At 38.3% G+C, this 23,713-nt stretch overlaps 1 protein-coding gene across 1 annotated transcript in view; it reads left to right on the forward strand.

The window, feature by feature from the left end:
* Nucleotides 1-23,713, forward strand: part of LOC122796497 (nucleotide-binding oligomerization domain-containing protein 1-like) — a 636,277-nt gene that overhangs the window by 494,096 nt on the left and 118,468 nt on the right. Inside the window, exons 8-9 of the mRNA XM_044065027.1 lie at nt 4,078-4,161; nt 20,182-20,265. Of these exons, the coding sequence (XP_043920962.1) occupies nt 4,078-4,161; nt 20,182-20,265 (168 nt within the window). The remainder of the gene's footprint in view (nt 1-4,077; nt 4,162-20,181; nt 20,266-23,713) is intronic.

Here is a 23,713-nt window from a genome sequence, read left to right on the forward strand (position 1 = left end):
CCACCCCATTTCCTTACATACATGTAGCAATACCTTAGATATGCTACCAAAATGTACTACTTTGTTTATTTATTGTTAAGAAGCGTGACTTATTTTGTGCCTGCAGCAGTTGTGAGGATGGTGCTTGAGGGTTGACTCTGTCGGATGCATGCAGTGCACAGCCTATACATGGTAAGGTATAGGTAGTGTGATGTGTGAGGCATCCATTTACTGAGTGTGCTAGTTGGAGAGAGGTGTCAGTCCCTGGGTCCCTAGGATGTCAGTGTATGTGCTATGCGTTGCATCTTTACCAAGGCCAGGGCGTACTGGGCACACCTACATCTGCCTACAGAAAGAGGCTCAGGGCGTACCTCCTCCGAGTCCCCCTGTGCCTGTGGAGACCTTGGCAATGGTGGGGGGATGTGTGCCCCTTCCCTGTGATGTTCCTGCCGCAGCTGTTTCCACAGGATCATATTGTGTAGTATGGCACATACTATGAACATGTGTGCACATGTGGCTAGAGAGTACTGCAAGGCTCCATCAGATATGTCAAGGCAGTGGAACCATGACTTGAGCATCCAAAACACACACTCTATAATGTTCCTAGTTTGTGCGTGTGCCTCATTAAGATGTTTTTCAGTGTATGTGTGTGTGTGTGTGTGTGTGTGTGTGTGTGTGTGTGTGTGTGTGTGTGTGTGTGTGTGTTTCTGTTGGGTGTCATCATCCACAGTTCCAGTGTATAGCCAACATCCCACATGAGATGGCCATATGGGATGCCCCCCTGGCAAATGCCTGGTACAGCTGTGAGGCATGCCAGATGTGGGAGTCATGATAGCTGCCAGTACACACAGTCATGATAATGTCCAGGGCATTGCACATGACCTGGCAGTTGATGGAGTGATAGCCCTTGCGGTTGAAGTACACTCTACTGTCTTCACCAGGTGGTGCTTTGATGTGAACGTGAGTGCATACTATGGCACCCAGTACCTCTGGGTAGTCTGCTACATGGTGGAATTGATGCATATTGCTGGTCCTCTTCTCAGGAGTGCTGAGGAAATAAATGTGCTCATGGGCATGTGGTAGCATGGCATCCAGGAACTGGTGGAGTACCCTGGATGCAGATGCCTGTGAGACCCCCATGATGTCCCCAGTAAGTCTTTGGAAAGTACCTGTAGCTAGTATTCTTAAGGCTACACATACCTTTGTTTCAACTGGGATGGGTTCCCCTCTGTTGGTTCTGGGACTGAGGTGATGCCAGCAGAGCTCAGTGAGTTGCTGAAGTATGTCCCTGTCCACCCTGTAGCGCTGTAGTATCTCCAGCTCATGTAGCCCCTGCATGGTTACCCTGGGTCTGAATACTCTTTTCCTCCTCAGTCTGGGCCGGTTGTCAGTATTATCCTCATCACCACCCTCAGTCTGTAGCACACAGAGATGTAGCAAAGCAGCAGCAGCCCCTATCATTTTGTCAGTTAAAATTCCCAAGTGTGTACACCAATGGTGCAGAGTTTGTGGGAAAAACCAGCCTGAAAGGTGTTTGCGTACTTTATACTGGTGTGCTGCAGATGCTGCCTGTGTGATTCACTGACTATGATACATTCCACCTGACAGCTATATTACTGAGGGGTTTGAATGGGCCCCTGTGAGTGGCAGAGTCCATATTAGTGATTTGTAGTTCATTTCCTTTATTCTGCTATTTCCTTTTTTTTTCAATTTCCACTGTGTTTAAGCCCCACACCATGCCGTCAAAACATGCTGCTTAATTGTAAGCATTTCTAAACAGATCTGACTCCCCCTTGTATATGAGCACACTTAGCTTTTCTGAAACCAGCTAAGCACAGATAATCAGCCTCAGACACACACACCCTTGCTTAACTGTGCTTAGCTGAGCGCAATTAGAAGCCGCAGAGCTCCAGTGTGCTTACACCAAGCATGACACACCCTCTTTTCATGTCAGCTGCTTCTTCTGCTTACACCACTGCATTGTAGCTCCTACATGGTTAAGTACCCACGGACACAGTCTCCCATTTTGTGATTCAATAAATTTAGCTCATTTACATACCCCTACTGGCTTATTCCCTAGTTACACCAATACACCAGAGCCTATGTCCTTAGCAACCACTGTTACCTGTCATTGTTCACAGGTTCATAGGTGTGTACTAGGCTAATGGCCCTGGAGCCTATATAAACCTAGCCCAAGAAGGTTCCCTGGCATCGTTGTTTCTAACATTAGTTCTCCATGCCCCTATGAGTCTGCATGATGCACAGTATAATGGCAAAATTATTTTTTTCACATTTAAATGTCTTTTTAATACTTTTTAAAAATTTTCTGCATGATCGCATTTGCACGCCACTGTGCTCCGCTTAAACGGTCCTATATATATAAAAAAAAAAGCATTTGATTTTTACAACTTTGCAACACTTTGGCATGCCAATGGCCACAGTTTTGGCCATTGGCATGCCTAATAAACATAATACATGCTTTACTTTAAGTTGTCATGCCCCTGTTTTTATTTTTGCAGAAATGTACATGGTTACTAACTGCTTACATTTCTGCTGCAGAAACGGCTGCAACACAGATGCTTGTCTGCTTCCTGGTGAAAACCATGCAAATGAGGTGATTTGTATTATTCCATTGCGTCCATGCTGGAATAGGGCTGGGAGGCTCATGCATGCTCCCAACCTTGTTTACTGGATCGCACAGGCTCCGAACTCCATGTTCGAGCCATGTGACTATGCCGATATGGTGTGTCGGCTTTAATGAATCCCAGGGTTTGTCTTTTTAGATGGTTTTATGCAAGCAGTGTCAGTTACTCTCATCTGTACTTATTGTACGTTGGTTAACACCTTCCATAGTTCATTTATATTCCATTCAGTCCAAAGAGGTGAGAAACATGGTTTTGTTAAGTATTCTAAGCTTAGATCCCTCCCCAATTCTTCCTAGGTGTAAAGTTTGTCAGCTCTGTTCATTCAACTCCTGTAGTATAACTCAGCTCTGTTTTTCATGCAAAATTTTATCCAAGAACTAATTCTTTGAAAAAAAAAATAATTTTAACTATTGAGAGTGCTTTGCAGACCTCAGCAAAACCCAGTCTCAGAATGTAAAATTCTAGGCAGTGACCAGGTAATGACCAACAGGAAAAGATATAGAATCTCTGCTGAGAGAAATTCCTTTCTCAAAAAAAAAGTGACATTTGAATAGAAAAAAGTGGTATCATCATGATTTGTGGCTGTTGAACAAGTATTTTTGAATAAAACTGAATGGAACTGAACTTCTAGACACTAAACAATATCCAGGTCATATGAGTAAAATAATTCTGATATAAGGTTACCTGCATTTGAAGGTGAAGCTTTCATTTAAAATAGATAAGCTTAACTGTATTAGTCACCCTCCTACACTGCGTGATGTATAGCTTGTACTACACCATGTCCGCCTGACTAATACTTATTTTGAACTTCTTCTGTGCTGCATTCTGAAAATGTATGCTTAACTCAGAGATTAGCCCATAGGGCTAGAGTCCCACTATAACACCTAGATTTCATAGAATAAAACTTATTTTTAGAAGCAGTGTATTTCACAAGTATTATACGGTATCATACAATAAGTTTGTTCAGTAATACAGGCCCAGTCACAAGAAGGCTAATCTCTTCTACAGCTCACCTAACTGCTGTTCCTTCAATAATCATCTAATAAGTTTACCTGTTGGCCTGTTTATCCATGCAGAAAATAACGTGAAATAAATAGAAAGTGGTTTAAATACACAAGACTCCTATCCATTGCACATGCAGTTAATTATCATTTAGAAATGTGATGTATGTGGCATCTAAGTAGAGTATATGCAGCACAATTACAATAAATACAAATTATTACACAAGTTAAGATACTAAAACTATTACTGACTTCATCAATGTTTATATGCAAAAACTATAACTAAAGGTGTTGTTATTTGGTCATAATGCCTTAACAGACTGTTCACGGAGAATAATGAATTATTAGGGTGTACTTAGCATGGCACAAAGCAGAACAGGTCATTGACATTACATTTTTAAAACAGCAAGGATGGAAACCATTTGATTAATCCAATGTCCATGTTTCCACAGCCTTGCTGCCACTGGCACGTCATCTGAAGGAGGTGTGCAACTTGCTGAGGCCCTTTGTCAGAACACATCGCTGAAGACCCTCTGGTAACGTATGCTATATAAACAGAAATACAGATTTTTCTCCTTTTAATTCCCTGCATAGCTCCTAAGTGTTACTTATTTTTATTATAAAGGAAAATATAAACAAGTGAGGCTGTCAGTGCCAGGGTTATATTGCATAGATTTTAATGTATGTACTACACTGATGATTTTTACATGCAGCTCAGACAATCAGCTTTGGCAGACTATAGTATCTGAGTTCCAGAGGCAGACTGGGAAAATGTTTCCGTAAGATAAATGCACGTAACAATAGCACAATAATAAGAATCTGTATGTGGATAACTGTAGAGCAATGGAAAGCAGAATATAACACAGAACTAATGTGCAATACTAAGGTGGATACCAATAGCTAGTATGTAACAGTGCAAAGTTACAAAAGCTTAAGAGAAATAAAAATAAATCATAGGTATAAATGTGTAGAGTTGATAAGGGCAATGGAAGCTGATAAGGACTTGGCGTGAAACCCTCATGCAGTTTAGTTTATATCTGTGTGCATTAAAGTACAAAAGCTTAAAGGCAGGATCAGTGTATCCTAAATTTCTGTGGTTTGGCCATCTTACCTGCGTCTCACATCACAATCGTCTGAAAGTGAAGATGTAAGTCTGCTGCTTTGAAAGGGTTTTTTTCTGTCACAAACAATGGAATGCAATATTAGGTGTAGCCTCATGGGTAAAAATGCAATATTAGGTGTAGCCTCATGGGTAAAGTACTAAACACCTGAAAGGAAGTCTTCTGTTACAAATGAAAATAATCGTGTGAATGCGAAAAAAATGAGACATATCTATACATGAAGTCTTGCCTTAATGCATACTATACTATAAAATGTTTATGGACTTCTATCATTTCACTGTATAGCCCTTCAGCTTATGAAACACATGTATACATGAAAAGAAGTGCATTTTAACACCATAACACTTTAAAGGTGATATTTCAGTGTAAATCAGATAGTTTATGCAATTTATTGTTTAATCTATTGTCCCAGTTTACCAGGATTAAAATATCTGGTGGTCTCTTATATGCTGTTAAAACTTAAATGTTTCATATTTTAATGGGTCTATAGGTGAGTATTAGGCTAGCTGCCCTTGCTGGCCATTTTAAGACTATCCAATTTTCCTTTTTTTGCTAGAATTAACTTATCCAATTTGGTTAGAGATTAACCTTACCTATTCCATGGTTGATAATTATATATTTCCCCTAATGAGAATAACTGAGATCATATTGAAGATAATTTGAGGGGCCTCATGCATGGGATATAGCATTTAGGAGCTGTCTCTGACCATTAGTAGTGCAGGGGCAGTCCTGCGGAAAATTTTCTGTTTTCCGTCACTAGATCCAAGTTGCACTTCAATATGGACATGGATGAACCTTTAATTGTTTATTAATAATTATTTATTAATTTTGTATCTTGCAAAAATGAGATAGTGGATTGCATGCCCATAGAATGTCTTAACAATAGATAAATAGGCTCGTAGTTCAAGAAATTAATGATAAAGTCTGTTGACCTTCTGGAAGTTTAACTTGTAACCTCATGTCTGTAGATATTTTCCTTATTAATCACTGTTGCAGTAGCCTAAGCTATACAGGTTATGTCCTGCCAAAGACATAATGGCCGGCCAGCTTCCAAAACTTCAGGACACCTTGCATACTGCTGTCAGCCAAAATTGAGCTAGCTAAAAGTCAGGTTTGAGCACCAAGTCCTTCAGAGCTTTATTTGCTCCAAAGAGAGTTCTTCTATGTGGCTTATCAAGGTCAATGGCAAATGCTTTTCCATTATCAAGCAGGTAAGTTCCCTTCTGGGAAAAATTCTCACTTTATTTCTTGTGGCAATAACTTACTTTTTCTGTAAAAAGTTTATATTGTACTTTTTGGAAAAAGTGTTTCATGTGATTTTCATTCAGTCTTAAAGAGGAAAGTTACTTTTTTACTTTTGTGGTAAAAAAAGTTATCAAACCTTAGTGAAAACTATATATTTCTGTAGAGAAACTGGTGTTATTTTATTTTTCGGGCTGGAGTAAGTGTTTGAAGTGCTTTTTACGGTGTTTTATTGGGGGGGGGGTCCTTTTTTTACTACTTACCTGTTTTATTGACTGCTGCTGCTTAACTTTCCTAGGAATTAGGTATCTTTTTTGGCTTAACCGTAGAACAACCTACCAGTTATTCATTTGCATCTTCTTCCAATCGCAAAAAGAAAAAGATTGTTAGGTAGCCTTTGCCAGCACAGCAGGTTGATATTTTGCCTCAGCCAAATTTCCTTCGCTCCCAGTGACATATTCCCTACAGCCATTATGAGAGTTAGACACTTCCTCTGTGGCTATTGGCATGCCCTTGCTAGGTGTGGCAGAGATATTTTTGTCAGTCCTAGAAGAACGGGCAGAGACTGCCTCACTGCTTAGCCAAAAAGCTGTGCCAGTCCCTAGGGAGATGACTCCTGGTAATTCTGGGTTTGTTTTCTCAGGAATCCCTGTCAAAAAGAAACAAAAAACTAAAGATCTGTCTTTTCCTCTCTCAGTGACACTCAGTAGGAGTAATTTATTGGGCTTAGCTCAGGGTTTAGTGCAGGCCCTTGAACCTTCTTACTGGCTCTGGTAAAAGAAAAATGAATTCTACTTTTCCTGAAAAGATTTAAGTTTGAACCTCAAAAAGAATGTAAAGTGACAGTTGATGTTATGTCTACACATATTTCTGACTCAGATTCTGATGAGAGTATGACTTCAGATAGACCCAGTGAAGGATGTTCTTTATATGAGTCTACTTGCTGAATTAATCTGTTCTTTCAGTTGTAAAACAGTGATGTTTCTCACTCTCACAGAAAATATTATGAATTTTTACAACCTGAATTTCCAGACCCTACACCTATTCCTCTACTTCATTCTACTTTAGAGGATGCTTTTGTCACAGCTTGCAATTTTCCTAACAAACTGCTGCCTTTAAAAAAGCAGATAGATTAGTATTTTAAGTTTTTATACACTAATCCCAGTCCTGGCCCAGAAGCAATAGCTTTAGTAAACCTAGCTACTGCAAAACATTTTTAATAGTAGATTGTCTTCTTCTGAAAAGGATGAAAAGGTTTTTGATAAGTTTTAGAAAAAAGTGGATGCTTCTCAAACTCTTGTTTTTAGAATTCTCATCTGTGAGGCTAATATGTTGAAGTTTATCTTGGCCACTTGTGTGAATATGAGGAATGTTGTGGCATTGGTTTCTTCCAGTGAGAATAAATCTGCTTTGTGTAATTTGGTTTCTACTGTTTCTCAAGTCAGTACAATTGCAGAAAATGTGCATATGATTCTGCTAATGCCACTTTCAGGGCTGCTATCACTGGAATTGTTATGAAGAAGTTTGCCTGGTTGCATTTACAAAAACTCCCAGAGGATATCAAAAATAAAATTTTGAATTCTCCATTGTTTAGATAACTAGTTTTTGGACCTACTGTTGCAGGGATCAAAAATGTGTGATGAGAGATGATTCAATGGATCTCTGAGATTTTTCAACTCTACATCGCTGAGTTTTCCAAGGGATTTTGCATTTGCTTGTCTAATTCCTATAAAAAAATAAATAAACAGTCCAGCAATCCGCTGGTAAGCAGACATTTAAAAAACCAGTAGCAGTAAGGTTCCAAAAAGGAAGTAAGAATGTCCCACCCCAGAACAGAGGACAGTCTAATAAGTCTGAGTGACTATATAAACACCCTTCATCCGCCTTCCACCCTTGAAGTAATCCATCAAAGCTACATATGGCAGTGGGAGTCTCTCCCTTCTTTCCAGTGGATTTCTCCTCAGCTGCCAGTCCAAACTCTTCTTTTCACTCTTGTATTCCAGCATTTTCTGGCTCAGAGTGTGATAGAAGCTGACCCCCCCTCCTCAGTTGGGAGAAGGATTTTACTCAAGGATGTTTCTGATGCCAAAGTAAGACGTTTCTTGGAGACACATTCTGGAGCTTTCCTTTCTGAATTAGTTTGTGATAGTACCCAAGTACAAAATGGTGCCACTTCACAAGTTATTAACCTGTATTCCCTATTTGAGTTTCCTAGTGACCTTAGATTTAAAAGATATTATCGGATTCCTTGGAATCCAGGTCTCCCATTCTCCTCTTCCTCCAGCAGTCAGGCACAACAGACACTCAGACTTTGCTTGAAGAGTAGTGTCAACGGGAACAATCATACAGCATATATGGAATGAAAAAGACAGACAAAAACATATCAACATAAAGTGATGCAGCTCTCATAAGTGCTGTCAACTCTCTAAATCATCTGTGGTCTCCAGGATCAATACAGATGTTTACAGACAACATAACAGTGATGGGATACATAAACAAGCAAGGAGGAAGCAGATCTTATTCTCTTTGCAGTCTACCCATGGTATCCTGGGATATAACTTTACAGCACAGTCTCACTCTACAGGCATCTTACATTCCATCAGAGCAAAACTGTATGGAAGACAAACTGAGGAGAACCAAGACAGACTCCCACGAATGGAAACTGAACTAGATAGTCTTCCAAGTCTTGATTCTTTTGTGGGGAACACTTCAAATAGATCTTTTTGCCTTGTCTCTCTAAACAATCAGTTGGCATTCTGCTCCAAGATTCAATGCAAGAAGGTCTGGAACACAGATGCCCTTTCTTTTCCCCGAACAGAAATATCCCTGCATGCTTTTCCATGCTTCCCACTAATAACCAGAGACTCCCTTCTGACCCAGCCAACAGTGCTTCTCATTTCCTCAGGAAATAGTTAGGGGCAGTTACCACAATCTTCCTCAAAGACTGCATTTCTCACCCAGGTGTGCTTGATATATCCCAAAATCAAACAACTACAACTGACTATCTGGATGATAGGATATTAATACCTTTTAAGCACCTTTTTTCGGAGGATGTACAGCAGGAATTAATGGAGGCAAGAAAATGTGCTACTAGAAAATCACGTTATCAAATGAAAAATATTTTCTAGTTGGCATCAACAAAAGAACCAGCACTAATTCAGAGGCTAGTGTTTTTCTGGTTTTACAGTATCTGTGTGAGTTACTCTCTTCTGACCTGTACTACTCCTCCTGTTAATGTTCATTTGTTGGCCATTGCAGCATATCTGCCCATAGATTTCCCTTTTTTCAATACAATCTCATGTCAAAATGTTCTTAAAAGGGGTTCTGCATAAGAAGCCACCCATAAAACCAGTGGCTCATTCATGGAATCTTAATTTTATGTTAGAAACCTAACACTTGTTTCATATGAACCAGTTTATCAGGCTGACTTGAGGTTCTTAACATGGGAAACAGTTTTGCTGATTGCTCTGACCTCTGCAAAAAGAGTATCTGAGTTGCAATCTCTATGGGTCAGTCTTATCTCTTGTTTTACAATGTTAGGGTATCTTTGAGAACTCATCTTTCTTTTATGCCTAAAATGATATCAGAGTTTACTTCAAGTCAAGCTGTCCACCTCTCTGTCTTCTTTCCCGAATCTAAAAATGAGGGAGAAAGGAAACTTCACTCCTTGGATGTCTGCAGACATGTCAGGTGTTATCTTTACAGAATTAAATCTTTTAGAACTTTTGATCAGTTGTTCATTTCTTGTGAAGGTAAGAAAATAGGGCAACCAGTGTCAAAACAGACAAATTTCAAATGATTTAAAATATTACTTTTTGTTATTCCTACCACAACAAAACTATTCCAAACATGGTTTAGGCTCATTTTATCAAGGCCTTGGCTTCATCTGTGGCTTTTTGAAAAGGGTTGGATTCCAGACGTATTTTAGAAACAATAACTTGATCCTCTGTGCATACTTTTACAAAGCACTATAAACTAGATTCATTCGCTGTGTCTAGGACAGGCTTTGTTAGGACCATTCTGCATGGGCTCCGGACTCTCAGTCTTCCTCCATCTAAACAATCTAAGCTATGGTGATCTATCCATATAGCCAATGCTTCTGCAATATTGAGCAATATGAGGAACATAGTACAGATGTGTAAGTAACCTTACCATAACAGTACATGTTCAAATGATCACTGCTGTAATAACCACTCCCTTTCACTACCCCCCTTATTTTTATATATTTTTTATGCCAGGGTGTGGGCATGTATTTTTCTTTTCTTTTCTTCTTCTAACATTGCTCTTCACTGGGATTCAGCCTCACTCTCTCTCTGTTGGCATGAAAGTTCTGAAGGGCTTGCATATAAACCTCACTTCTAGTCTGCTCAGCTTGAGCTGACTGGTGGTTTGGACACATGGAAGGTGCCCTGAAGCTTTTGAAGCTTGGTAGGATATAACCCATACTTCAGCAGTGATCATTTGAACATCTACTGTTATGTTAAGTTTATTTATGTGACTGTACTCTCTTATTCTCCACAAGATCATTTAGAGATTTCTTAGTAGTAGACAAAGGTATGTATTATTTGGTCAGAAATGACAGCTTGTTCCATTATATAGACAGACAATATCCTACAAACTAGTTAGTCCTTTTTACTACTCTTTATGGCTAGCATTAGCACAATTTAACTGAGCTGATATTATCATCATGGGTTGCATGCGTCAGACACATTTTTTCCAGAATTAAGCTCATCCAGGAGTGTGTTAAAGACTTGTTGATAATCACCCATTATAAACCTCTACAACACCAAGTACAACGAGAGTTCCCTTAACTTATTGGTGAAGCCAAATTTTGTAGCCAGTCAATATTTTTTGTTGGTGACTTCTGAACATTCTCTAGTTGTACAAGGTATTTCCTTTGGTAAGTACATAGAGCTATACTGGTTGAATTAGTGTAACAGACAATGGGATAATTATTTCTGTGGATCGTACTGATGTTTCCTTTAATATGAGTATCCTAAATGTCTTTCTACTCATTATGTAGAGATTTTGATTAAATCAAGATTTTCACCTGTAAGTGATGCTAGGTTCTTTACAACAGTTTTATGGCCATTAGCTTTTAATGAACATTTGTAGTACTATTTCCAAAGCATACAACAGTTCTTTACATTGATCATGTGTCTATTGCCATCACATATGTGTACATTATCTTGACTTCCAGTAGCATCTTCAGTGGAGGTAACACTGCGTCTCAGTTTGCTGTCATTTGTATATTTTATCATCCAGCTGTGCCAACTCACTTTTACCTCTGAAGAGAAGATACCATATTGTATAAGGGAACCTTACCAAGTCCTGTGGTAAACCACTGGTTAGGTGTATATAAATTAATTCTTCTCACGCTTACATTTCGCATTCTTTTAAGTAACTAGTTTTTGCTCCATTTAAATACATACTAATTTTGCTTTAACTGCGTTAGTGTGTCCAATTGACCTTCATGTGTTGGCATGGCTAGAGCTTTTGGTAGAGACATACATACTCGGTGAACTGCCAGACCTTATTTTATGCCAGCAGGTATTCATTCAAAGTATCAAGTACAGAGAGCAGGACCTTCCAGTCATGAACACACGCTAAGCTTGATCTCGGAGTAAGAGGCATTCAAATTCTTTCAAACAACATCTTTAATCGCACTTCCTGTTACTTTAAAAAGTATACATGTTAACCTGATGGGTCAGTAATTGTCTGGTTCTGGAAGTAATCCTCCATTTGTCACTGGGAACCAGAACTTATTGCCACCACATTTTGGCAAATCTCTGCCTTTCAGTAATCTAATCAATGTTACAAGAGATCCAGCAATGTTACTTTTGATTTTGTACAAGAAAGCCCCTGAAATTCTATTGGGAATCACAGAACCAGTGATCTTCATACTTGTATTTAAGGCTGTTTCTTTAGCATCTTCTGTGATAAGCTGTACATTATACCAAGTTTCATCCCTGTTCCTCTCCCTTTTTGTTGCTGTCTTAAAAACATTGCTAAATCTTTAAGACAGTATATTGGCTTTATCTTTATGACAGAAAATACCTCATTGCATCAAATACAGAATATTTCAGCTTTCTGCCCTTCATAATAGAAGAAAGTCTTATCATTGTCTTTGATAACTGAGTTTATTTCTACTTTACTCCTCACTTCTTATTAAATCAATTTAGAGATATCTGTGTTTTGTTAACTCCAGTTTTCAGTATTGCTGATGTCTATTTTTAATTGGCGTGTAGTGTATTTTTTTCCTGTTATAACATTTGTTTCTTTTACAGTTCTACTGAAGGGGGATGGTTTGTATTTTCTGTAGATCTGTCTTAGTTCTTTTCATCATCTTTGTACTGTGGATCTCTATTCATGCCACCAAGTGTTTTCATCACAGTGGCTTATGTTAATCTTTCTAATAGCCTGAGAGGATTATCACAGTTGCTATTTGTTTCATCTACAGACTAGTGAATATTGTTCCCAAATGTTGCAACATATAACAAAATTTAACAAAATCCAGAATCTGGGTGTCACAGAGTATTGTCTTCTAACTTAACTGAGAAACACCTGGAACTGACTCCAACAAAAGGAAATGGACAAACACAGGGATTCTGTCCAGAATAATTATAGGAAGACAAAACCAAAGAAGAGAGAGAAGCCTAAGGACATAGCTCTAGAATGGAGACTAAAAGTGAGCCAGCTGTAACTTCTTCAGAGCAGGTTGTAAGCTATGGCAGCACCCAAAAGTGGGGATGTAAAGCAAATTACTAAAGTGTATAACATAAAGGCAAAGACAACTCCGTTGGTAGTTCATTCATCAGTACTTTCATCACAGTTACCAAGAATTATACTGCAGGTAAAAGAGACATCTGATTCAGAATGTGTTATAATAGTACTATATTGACGATATCCTTGGGACTGGAATTTGCGATATTAGTGGGAATGATCTCCATGCATTGCTGGATATTATTCCACTGAAGGACTATTTGTAGTTCCTTCTGGTATCTGTGGTTACCTGAAGTTTGTACTCTGTTTTACATTTTCTAATAGTGCTCTTATGTTTCTTGATGACATGTTTCATTGGGCTCTTGATGTAGAGGGATGGGGATTTCTTGCTTCCTGTGTTAAACATTTTATTAACACGGGAGTTCCACCAGGGATGCTTAGGTTGTGGTAACACTGGAGATGAGGGTGGCATCCAACTCATTTGGGTCCTTTTGCAGGAAGTTGTTGGAATTTTGCATAGGCTTTCTTCAAGCTCAAGTAGGTTTAACCAGGAAAAGTCCCTAAATATGGTCTCATTTGATGGTGGGGTGGTAATACAAAGTCTGATGGAAAAGGTAACTAAATTGTGGTTGGTTTAACAACAAATGAGGATATGCATAGTGGGGTACAGACTGGGGAAAGGTTGGTAAGGACCAGGTCAAGGGTATTACAGTCTCTGGTGGGTAGTTTTACAATTTTCTCCAGTGCACTGGTATTAACAAAACCTAGTAAATACTAAGCATATCAGTTTTTAGCATTGTAAGTGTGGAAGTCAATGCTTGGGTAATCAAAGTCCCCTACCAAGAAGGTATTCTGTTTGATGTCTAACTTCTCAATGGTATTAAGGTAGATTCCATGTTTTTTAGAGTACAATGATCGGGATCTGTTGCCAGCAATGAAGTAATACTCAGATTTGTTAGGGGATATTTGACAATTCAGGAGCTACAAGTTATGGCCATGTGTACTTTGACATGAGTTGATGGTGTTTCTAACAAATACAGATACTCCCTGACAGTTATCCAAGGGCTTGAAAGAATGATAGGCTCTACACTGTAAAACAGATGACATAAAATAAATGCTATCATTACACTGAAACTGTGTCTCAGTAACCACACAGATATGAATGTGTTTGAGTTGCAGGAGGGTCTCACCTTCTGGAAACGTCTTGTTTAGACTCCTGCCATTGACTAGTGCCCCCATGATATTGTCTAAATTTGGGTTTGAGTTTGCTCAAGGGCACAATTGATGAGCCATGTTGCCAAAGAGTGGAGGTCTACAGATAGACATAGTACTCAGGGTTTGGAGGGAGAGATCATGGTCAAATGGGGTATTAAGCAGGAGTATGGGCCTCCCCAGCAGCCATTCTGGTGTCCCATTACTTGTCTCTCTCCCCCAGTTACTATAAACACTGCTCAAAACTGTCAGTGTGCATACTATTTTTTATTTACTTTTGAAATGAAGGCAAAGATATGGATTTAATTAAATTATTTTAATTTAAGTATCCTTTATTGACCATATTAGTCCCATTAGGCTAGTAACATCTTTTCAGGGAAGACCCTCTGAGGCATTTATACTGCTAAGAGAAATATGGCCAGGCATTGAGGAACTTCCCCTATTCTTTTTGACAGCTCAGGTAGATGTAAAAGATCTCACAGCACCTACCGTTAATGAAGAAAGATGTAACCTCAGTTAACATCTCATCCAAAGGATGACAGACTCAGGAGTGCAACACTCCACCCCTCCTTAAAGTGCACCACAGTATCAGCAATCCATCTACATGGTGTGAGAGTAGAACCCATAAGCTTCTACACCAGAGACAAGTTTACTACCTGTTGTGCTACTAACACTGTTTTCAAATCCTATAACACAAACAGTGATGGCCATTTGCTAAACAAAACAGTTGAACATTAAAAACAGACATACCATGAGCAACAGTAAACTTCTCTTCCTTTGATACTCATTGTGACACCCCAGCACTGGCCCAGTAGTCAAGGAGCCTCAGTCTTCACCACTGACAACAGTGGGGGACGTACACAATGGAAGGATGAGAAGTACACACACAGTAAAGTGCAATTTCCCTTAAGAGCACACAGAGATCACAATCAGTCTGGGGCTAGTTTCTCCCCCTTTCTCCAGATCCCCAATAAAACTCCCCAATGGCACAGCTATAGAGTTGAGATCTCAGCTGAGTGGCCAAGCTAAGACCTCTAGCACCCTGTCTGTCCAACCAGTGCTTTATGTCTGTGCCCAAGTAGCTGACATACACACACTTTGAAATTTGATTTACACACACAAACACACACACACACACACATACACACACACACACATACACACACACCTGGGAAAGGCTGGCACAAATTTACTAGCTATGCCCCCTTCTGCCCAGACTATAAGATAATTTCGACTGCCACCAGCCACTCTTTATCAACTACTTTAAGGCCCTTAGCAAAGGGTGTCCCATCCTACTGTGTAATGTTACTATTAATCCAAATGTTAGCCTGACCAAGCAAGGCTACTGGAGTGGCCTCTACAGTGTCACTATATAGATATGCAAGTACTTTAAGAGCTTAAATATGTCTCACAAATAGCCACAACGATAGGTTCAAATACATTTAACAATAGATAATAAAAGAACAAGACAATACTCAATGAACACAGTAACTTCAGAGTTTAAAATCACAGGAAATATTCTAAAACAACATTGCAGAACAGTCTTAAATAAATACAGAAAACATATAAACTAATCTTTACTATATTACTATCAATATCTAAAAGAGATACTATGCCCTAAGAACTTGCTTACAGAGCAAGGCAAGTGCAGATGATGATGATGAGTGGATGCTCTTGCTAGGTCCAAGACAAAATACAAAATGTCCAGTCTCTTCTTAAATCAATATCAAATATTACTGCTGGGTTAGCTTGGATGACATCACTTTTTGTCACCTGACTTCAGTTCCCAGGCTAAACCCCCAGTGTCCAAAATTTAACATCTCTGTGTGAAAAATACATACACTTCAGATGTTTGCAGTTGCTAGAAGTCATAAAGCAATAAAACACCTCCACATCTCAAGCCTAGTAATTATTTCTTTTTCAAGACAATACAAAAACTTCTAGCTCTAGACATTGTGTTTGCTACTGAATTGAAACTGAGAGATAACATATTTTGTTTATGGCCCAGCTATAATGTAACTTAACCTCAACTATTCTTAAGTATTGCAGGTTAATCTTCTATGTTCCAGCAGGATACACTGTGGATACATTTTAGCTCAGTACATAACATCTTCTTCTTCTTCTGACTTTTTCCCAGTTAGGGGTCACCACAGCGGATCACCTGTCCGCTCATGATTGGCAGTAGAGTTTTACGGTGTCAAGTTGCCAGCCCAGCGCCCAACCTTCCACAGAAGGCACACACATGCACACACTCATGCCTAGGGCCAATTTAGAATGTCCAATCCACCTACATCATGTCTTTGGGATGTGGGAGTAATTACAGCTCTGTATAAATCATATCAATATTCACAAATGACATAGAATTATTTCCAAAATTTCAGATAGCTGGGCTGGCAGTGTTCCCTATATCACACTCATATTCCTTGAAAATGCACTGAAATTCACATTCCATGGAAATGTACTGAAACTCACATTCTTTGAAAATGCACCCCTGATGACTAACTGTAGCAGCTTGGTAGTTGGTACAGAGGATTAAGACTCTTGTCATCTTGTGGTAGAGGTAGGCTGAGCAGTTAATTAACTAACCTGCCATCCCTAAATAGGGCATTTCACACACACCTTACCTCTTACTCATCTCCCGATCTAGCATTCCAAGAAGTCCTTTCTCTTGCTTGGGAAATCAAACAAAAAACAGTCCAAGTTCTTGAGAAATTAAAGGTAGCAGTTCCCCAGTTGTTAATGGCAGCAGTTCTTACATCTTGTGTGAAAGCAGCAGCAGTAATTGTTCCCAGAAAGGAAGTTCCAATATATCCTCGGTGTGCGCTGCACTGAAGACACATGCACAGACAAAGAATGCATCTTTAAATGAAGAAATCCCACAGACACAAAGTGCTTCCCTTAAAGAAGAAACATATATATATATATATATATATATATATATATATATATATATTTTTTTTTTTAGTTAAAATTAAAGACTGTGGCAGCCCCACAGCCACTGGCCCTAGACAACAGCCTAGGTCGCCTTGTGCTGGATCCGGCTCTGTGTACAGTAGAGGCTGACCATTCAAGAGCAACTGAATTTAACAGCACATCGGAAAAAGCATGGGTGGGTGGGAAATTTAGTCATACAAAAGCAGCAATCATAAGATCAGTGGCAGCAACAAAAGATTAAAACTTTTCCTGTTCTGCTAAGCTTAAATAATAAAAGCTGCCTCATAGCGCCTCCTACAAATAACCTAGATTTAATATCTTTGCAGTCAGAGAATGAAAAAAATCTTTACTAGCTTGGCCTAATGTAAAGCAAAATAAATGTAATTAAAATCAAACTGTACTAAAAACAGAAAACAGAGAAAATGAAGCAAATGTGAAAACCTTAAATGAAGAATTCCAGAGCAGTCACACAATAGCAGCGCCTCAGTGACAGCTCTGAAAGATGTCTTTCATGCCTTATGTTCATTTTAAGTAATATGAACCGTGGTTGCTTTAACTTTCCACCCTCACATGACAAAAGCAGCTGCTTACACACCAGTCCTTGTGCACTAGTGTAGCATAACGTGTTTGGCAGTGTTCATTTATCACATTTTCTCTCTACTGGTACTAGTTTTAGCCTATAAAGCTGCACAGCTGTTTTCAGTTCATTTTTGGATTCCAGCTGTGGAAACATAGCAGAGCTATAATTGTTGCATCTGCTTCACTGGAAGACGCCTATATAAATAAAAGCTGTGACAATAGCTGCGAGAAGAGTATTTCATTAGCAAATTATTTTTTTCTAAGTGCACACTTTTCATTCAAGACATTCAGTACTAACCCAAAAATATTCATAGAATGGTATGAGCTATGCCCCAAAATTCACAACAAATGAAAGGCAAAACTAGTCCAACCAAGTCTCATATACATGTACCAATTTCATACACTACAGATTTACAGCTTTCTATCATTTGTATAGAACAAATAATCACAGAGGTATCCACAGTCGTCTGGAGTCCTAGTCATTTGTGAAGATGGTTTCCTTTTGTTACTTCATTTTTATATTTCTGAATGCCTCCAGCTCTTTGCATTTCTCATATGAGTGAAGTAAGGCTGGAGGAGTGTAATGCTTAATACGAATTCTGATAATCATGTTTCTAAGAGCAATCTTTAAGGAAAAAAGTCATTCACTATTTTCTCTGTTGCCAAAGACAACAACCACTCCTCCTTCCTGAACTTGCTACCACTTTGTCTGAGTCCCCACTGCCTTCACTAGTTTAGAGCACTGTAGTACTGTAGTCCAAAAGGAAATAGTAGCTGCAGCATCCATTAAAGTATATTGCCCATATGGTTAATATTCTTTTCTTATACTGGGATGCTGCTGTATTCTGTGACCTCTCTATGGATAATAAAACAAACTTTAGGACCTATATCCTATAAGCAATTTAAGCAGTGTGTGTGTGTGTGTGTGTGTGTGTGTGTGTGTGTGTGTGTGTGTGTGTGTGTGTGTGTGTGTGTGTGTGTGTGTGTGTGTCTGGCTGTCTGTCAGTCTGTTTGACTTGAGGTGCGTGGGTGTGTGTGCACAAGCATGTGTCCCTCTCCCTGTATGTGCTTGAGTGTTTGCTGTTTGTGTGTGTCCCATTTTCCATTACACTAACACACAGACGTAGACACAGACACACACAAACACACACACACACACACACACACACACACACACACACACACACACACACACACACACACACACACTGGTACTAGATGCACACGTATGGGTAACTTTAGAGGATAGCCAGTTCCATCCTCCAACATGTGTTTAGGATGTGGGGAAAATGACAGACCCCAATGAAAATTTGCACAAACACAGTTTGGACAAGCAGTCCCCACATATCCAACTCCAGTATCAGCAGTGAAGTAAATATATTTAAAAAGCACAGTCTGTTTCGTATTTATTTCATTATGGACACTTTTGTTTATTAATAGTTGCTATTTTCTGTCTTTGGTGGCAAAAAAGCAAAATGTGTTTAGTTTTAATCCAGTAATTATGTAGTGATCTGTGATGAAGTTAAACACCAGAATGGGTATACTTACTACTACATCACTGAATCAACAACTGATTTGTATTACTATCTATGCCATAATTTAAAGTCCTCTTCACTAATTAAAATATTTGTTCTCAGTTAAGACTGTGGAAATGTAGAAATACAAACGATTTCTCAAAAGTTTCAATATTTGCAAAGAAAAATGTGATGATGGTTTACCTACGCGAATATAAAGCACTATCTTTCGGATCACCTTTCTTCTCAAATTATATACTGAAAAACTGTGAGCCAAAAAAACATAAAAAAACACAAAAAATCATTTTGTTTGCATGCACTCCCACATCCCCTAGATTATATATTACAACCCCACACACAACCATGAATAAAAAGGGAAAAGCACAAAAGAAATGTACCACAATCTCACACAATACATTACATAGTGATGAAACTCACTGCCATGAAACATCACCCCAGTAACACATGATGGCAGAGTCAGAGATGACTCATAAATATTCTGTTTACTGACTATACAAATCTATTTCATGCTGGTCATTCTAGCTTTATGTAAAATTAAAAGCAGATGTGTGTGTGTGTGTGTGTGTGTGTGTGTGTGTGTGTGTGTGTGTGTGTGTGTGTGTGTGTGTGTGTGTATGTATGCTATAAACACTTAGGTGTTTAACATAGCATTTATATTTTGATAAGAAATTAGGGACAAATACTGAATTCCTTTTTGTCTATAATGCAGATTTGAGAAGAAGTGACATACTGAGTCAAATAAACATTAATTGCTTTCCTACTTCCTATATGTATGCTTACAGACAATAAATGTTATGGACTTCACTGCCTAAACCAGCTTAAATTTTTGTTTGAAAGAATTTTTGGCTGTGAGTTTTTTTCTGAGCTGCATGTTGTAAATCAGTAGTTGTAGCTGTGACTCCAGTTATTTGAAGTTTATTGATTTCGGTGTAGAAGTAATTTTTCTAGGCACACTTCTTGTTCTGAGATGACAAGTCTTTCTAGTGGCAAATCATTTAGGTACCCTCAGTATAATCCCTATTATAACATTATACTGATCCAGTCCTATCATCTTCATCGTGTTTAGTGACTAGGAATAACATGTGCTATGCATGCTATCAAGAGCAACAAGCCATAGCACTCACACTCATATACAACTGTCACTGACAATATTGTTTGGGTTACAAAAATATTAATATAATTTGACAATGTTATATTTTCTTTTTCTCAGGTTAATTCAGAATGACTTGGGAGATGAAGCTGCTGCAAGTTTTGCTGAAATGTTGAAAGTAAATAAAACACTGGAGATACTGTGGTATGATAACTTTTTTGGTTTCAATTACTACTTTCCTATTACAGAAATATAATTCTATAAGTAAATATGTAGCAGAGAACATGTTAATTTATGATACTTTTTCATTAAAAATCTGTTTTTTGACTACATAAAGTACACCAAGAAGTGTGTTTTGTACCTACGGGTTGTCATTTGTCATATAAGATCCTAACTTGTGAATGTCAGAAGCAGAACATACATACTTCTATTTTTTTTCCTGAGCTGTGTTGTATCTATTATGTTAAGCTGTGGTGATTAACCACCTGCCATTACTGGATATAATGTTTCAAACTATGTGTTAACTGGATAAGCAGGTTAATACTTTAAGATAATTTGTGACCATGACCTGGGGTCAAAACAGCAAAGTCTGCATGCATGGATAGTTTAGAGTAGGCAGCCCTCCTAAGCTTCAACTTTTTGGTAAGTGAGATGACACTGGATTGTTAAAAGAAATCCATTTGACATGCACAGACATGTAAACTCCAAAAAGACAGTAACCAAAACTCAAACCATTGTCTCATGACATGTGATGCAGTAACATTAACCAATGCACCCATTGTTATCTATAAATAGTTATCTCTTATGTCAAAAGGCTAAATCTAAATACAGATACACATATATAAATTGCTCACTATGGCCTTTAAGCCATAGCAATTATTATGTGATATCTGTACATATAATCCACTCACTATTGTCAGCTTAACATGTGGCAGGATTTAGTCTCATAATCCATGACATTGACCACCAAATAATATGTAGGACAATTAGCCATAAGATAATATGGTATTTGTATATGCTGCCTTGAGTAATAGCTAACACTTAACATACTAGATAAGCATTTCAATCTGAAATGATAGACTACCAATATAATGGCTCCCAAAGATTTCATCCACATCAGACTGAGTTCTTTGTCTTCTAGTTATTTTATTTATTTATTTATTTATTCGTTCATTGAGTGATTTACTCCTTACTGACCAGGTTAGTCCTACTAGGTTACTGTCCTTTTCTCATGGGAGACCAAAGGTGGTGTTCATACTGACAGGGGAAATTTGGCCAGAGCAATGGGGAACTACCCCTACTCTTTTGAAGAACAGGCGGTGTAACATACTCTGGAGTTGCAATATGACACCAGAGGGCTGCTACTGCAGTTTCGGGAATTTTAAGATGGAGGAGGGTACAGAAGAGCTGGTGAGTGGAGCAGGAGAAAACTTACTGAAGGAAGGATAATGAAGAGAAATAACTGTTACAAAGTTGGAAAATGGAGAACTGGAGACATAAGTAGTAGATTTGATGAACCAGGTAGAGGCAAAGGAGGGAGACGAAGTGCAATGGAGTGACATGGTGGAGAGAATTTTAAAGGAGGAAGAAACTGAGTGGTTGGGAACATGTGCAGTAGATGGTGAAGGGAAAACAAAGGAGGTATTCTGGGCTGGTGAAGTAGCCAGTTTTGAAGGTTTACCTCTGCAATACGTTTTTTTTTTCTTACAAGAAAGAAGAACTTATGCAGATGCTGCAATGCAAGGAAGAATAATAGAAGGAACTGTGAGGGGAAAAACATTTGCCTTTTTTCAACAGCCACAGGGAAGATGACAAGTTGTAAGAATAAAAAGTAAAAGTGATGGCAGTATGAACAGGTGTGACATTATGTTCATAGGTTCATAGGTGTTTACTAGGCTAACGACCACCAGGGCCTTTTTAAGCCTAGCCATATATCCTATCCAATTGTCCAGGTTTCACTTGAATTGGGTTAGGGAGGAAATGAATGGGGAGCCTGGTCCAGAGACAGCATAATCTCTGGGATACATACCTGTCCCTCCAGCAGGTCCTATTTATATCACAGGTGAGGTTTAATTCTTTAGAATGGGTAATTCTGGTGCTGTTTATTTTGCAGATATGCAGGAAGTCCATCAGAGTGGGGTCTGAGACTGTCTTGTATGTCAGGCATGGATCACCCCTCAAAAGCCTGTAGAATACAGAATACAGGGATAGAGTATTGAGGCAGTCTGCATAGGACATTTTCTTAAGTTCTGTATTCTTTTAGCGAGGAACCTCTGAGGATGTTCCACTTGTTGGATATGCCTGATTAGGTACATAGCAAAGGGGACATTGTACTCAATGATAGATCTAATAAATGCCAAATACAGTGGAGCAATGACTTCCTTGGACTTAGATGCCATACCTTTGTTTATAAGTTGTGCAACATAGAAGGATTTCCTCACTACTGTAGGCACATGATGGTCAAAGGCTAGACTGCTATCTATGTGTGTCCCTAAGTCCCTGACTACTGGAGTGTGTTGTCAATATGTTAGTTACCTGGGGTGGATGACTTCCCGAAGGATACTATTATGCATTTCTTGACATTTAGTTTTAGTCCATGTCTCTGCCTGTTGGATAACATTATTTTGCCACTAGGGTTTAACATTAAAGACATAAGAGCATTCATTCATTTGGGAGCTGAAAATGATAGTGAAGTAACATTTGAAAACTTTAACTTGCTGGAAAAAATTATGATTGAGACTAAAAAAGAAATAAAGTATCAACATAGACTATTTATTTCAGAGTTTGGGACTACAACTTAAAAAATAAATAGAAAATGGATGTGCATAAGTTAAAACTGTTCTTTTTCTTTCACTATGTAGTAATGTACATGAAGCTAAAAAAATTGTGATGACAGAAATGTATGGACTTGAGGATGGGAAGCGTCAGTAACAATGGATGTTAAGGGTGGAAAAATTTAACATATTTCAAATGCAATAATTATGAATGATAAGACAGGATTTGTTAGGTACTAGGGCCAAACCAAAGAGGGAGAACTGCTGACAAAAAAAGAATAAGAGGTGAAAAAAACATTTGGCAAGAGACTTAGGAGTTTGAAAAGAAAAGTAAGATCTAGAAGTAAAACATTTACAAAAAAGGAAAAGGATGGCATAGGAATTTTAGCATTAAATGAGAATAGCATTAGAAATGATATAAGAGGTTTGGTGGTTGTGCAATGGTGTAAAAAATAAAAAAAATGTATGTTTTTGCTTGCTAGATAGCAGATTTAACCAAGAAGAAAAAAAGGGAAAGAATGTCCACAGTATGAAAGTAGGAAAATTGTTTGGGTTGTAAGAAATGAATGTTCTGGGATAGGAATTCTTACAAAAAATTGAATAAATAATTTATGTAGCAATAGTAGTACCAGGAAGTGTGGTGATATGTGATTTGAAAAAGAGACAAAAATGTGTAAAATTAATAATGATTTATGCATATACTATTATGACAGAGAGAAAACAGTTGTTTGAAGAAATCAAAAAAAAATTGGGCTAGTAAAAATGTTAATACTGATGGAAGGAGATTTTATCTGTAACCCAAGGAAAGAGAGGAAAAAATTCAACATATGATATTAAGATGTTAAGGGAATTAATGTAATATAGAGATGTAGAAGTAG

The sequence above is a fragment of the Protopterus annectens genome, chromosome 3.part0 (genome assembly GCF_019279795.1).
Source record: "Protopterus annectens isolate FY-2018-M chromosome 3.part0, PAN1.0, whole genome shotgun sequence".
Taxonomy (NCBI): domain Eukaryota; kingdom Metazoa; phylum Chordata; order Ceratodontiformes; family Protopteridae; genus Protopterus; species Protopterus annectens.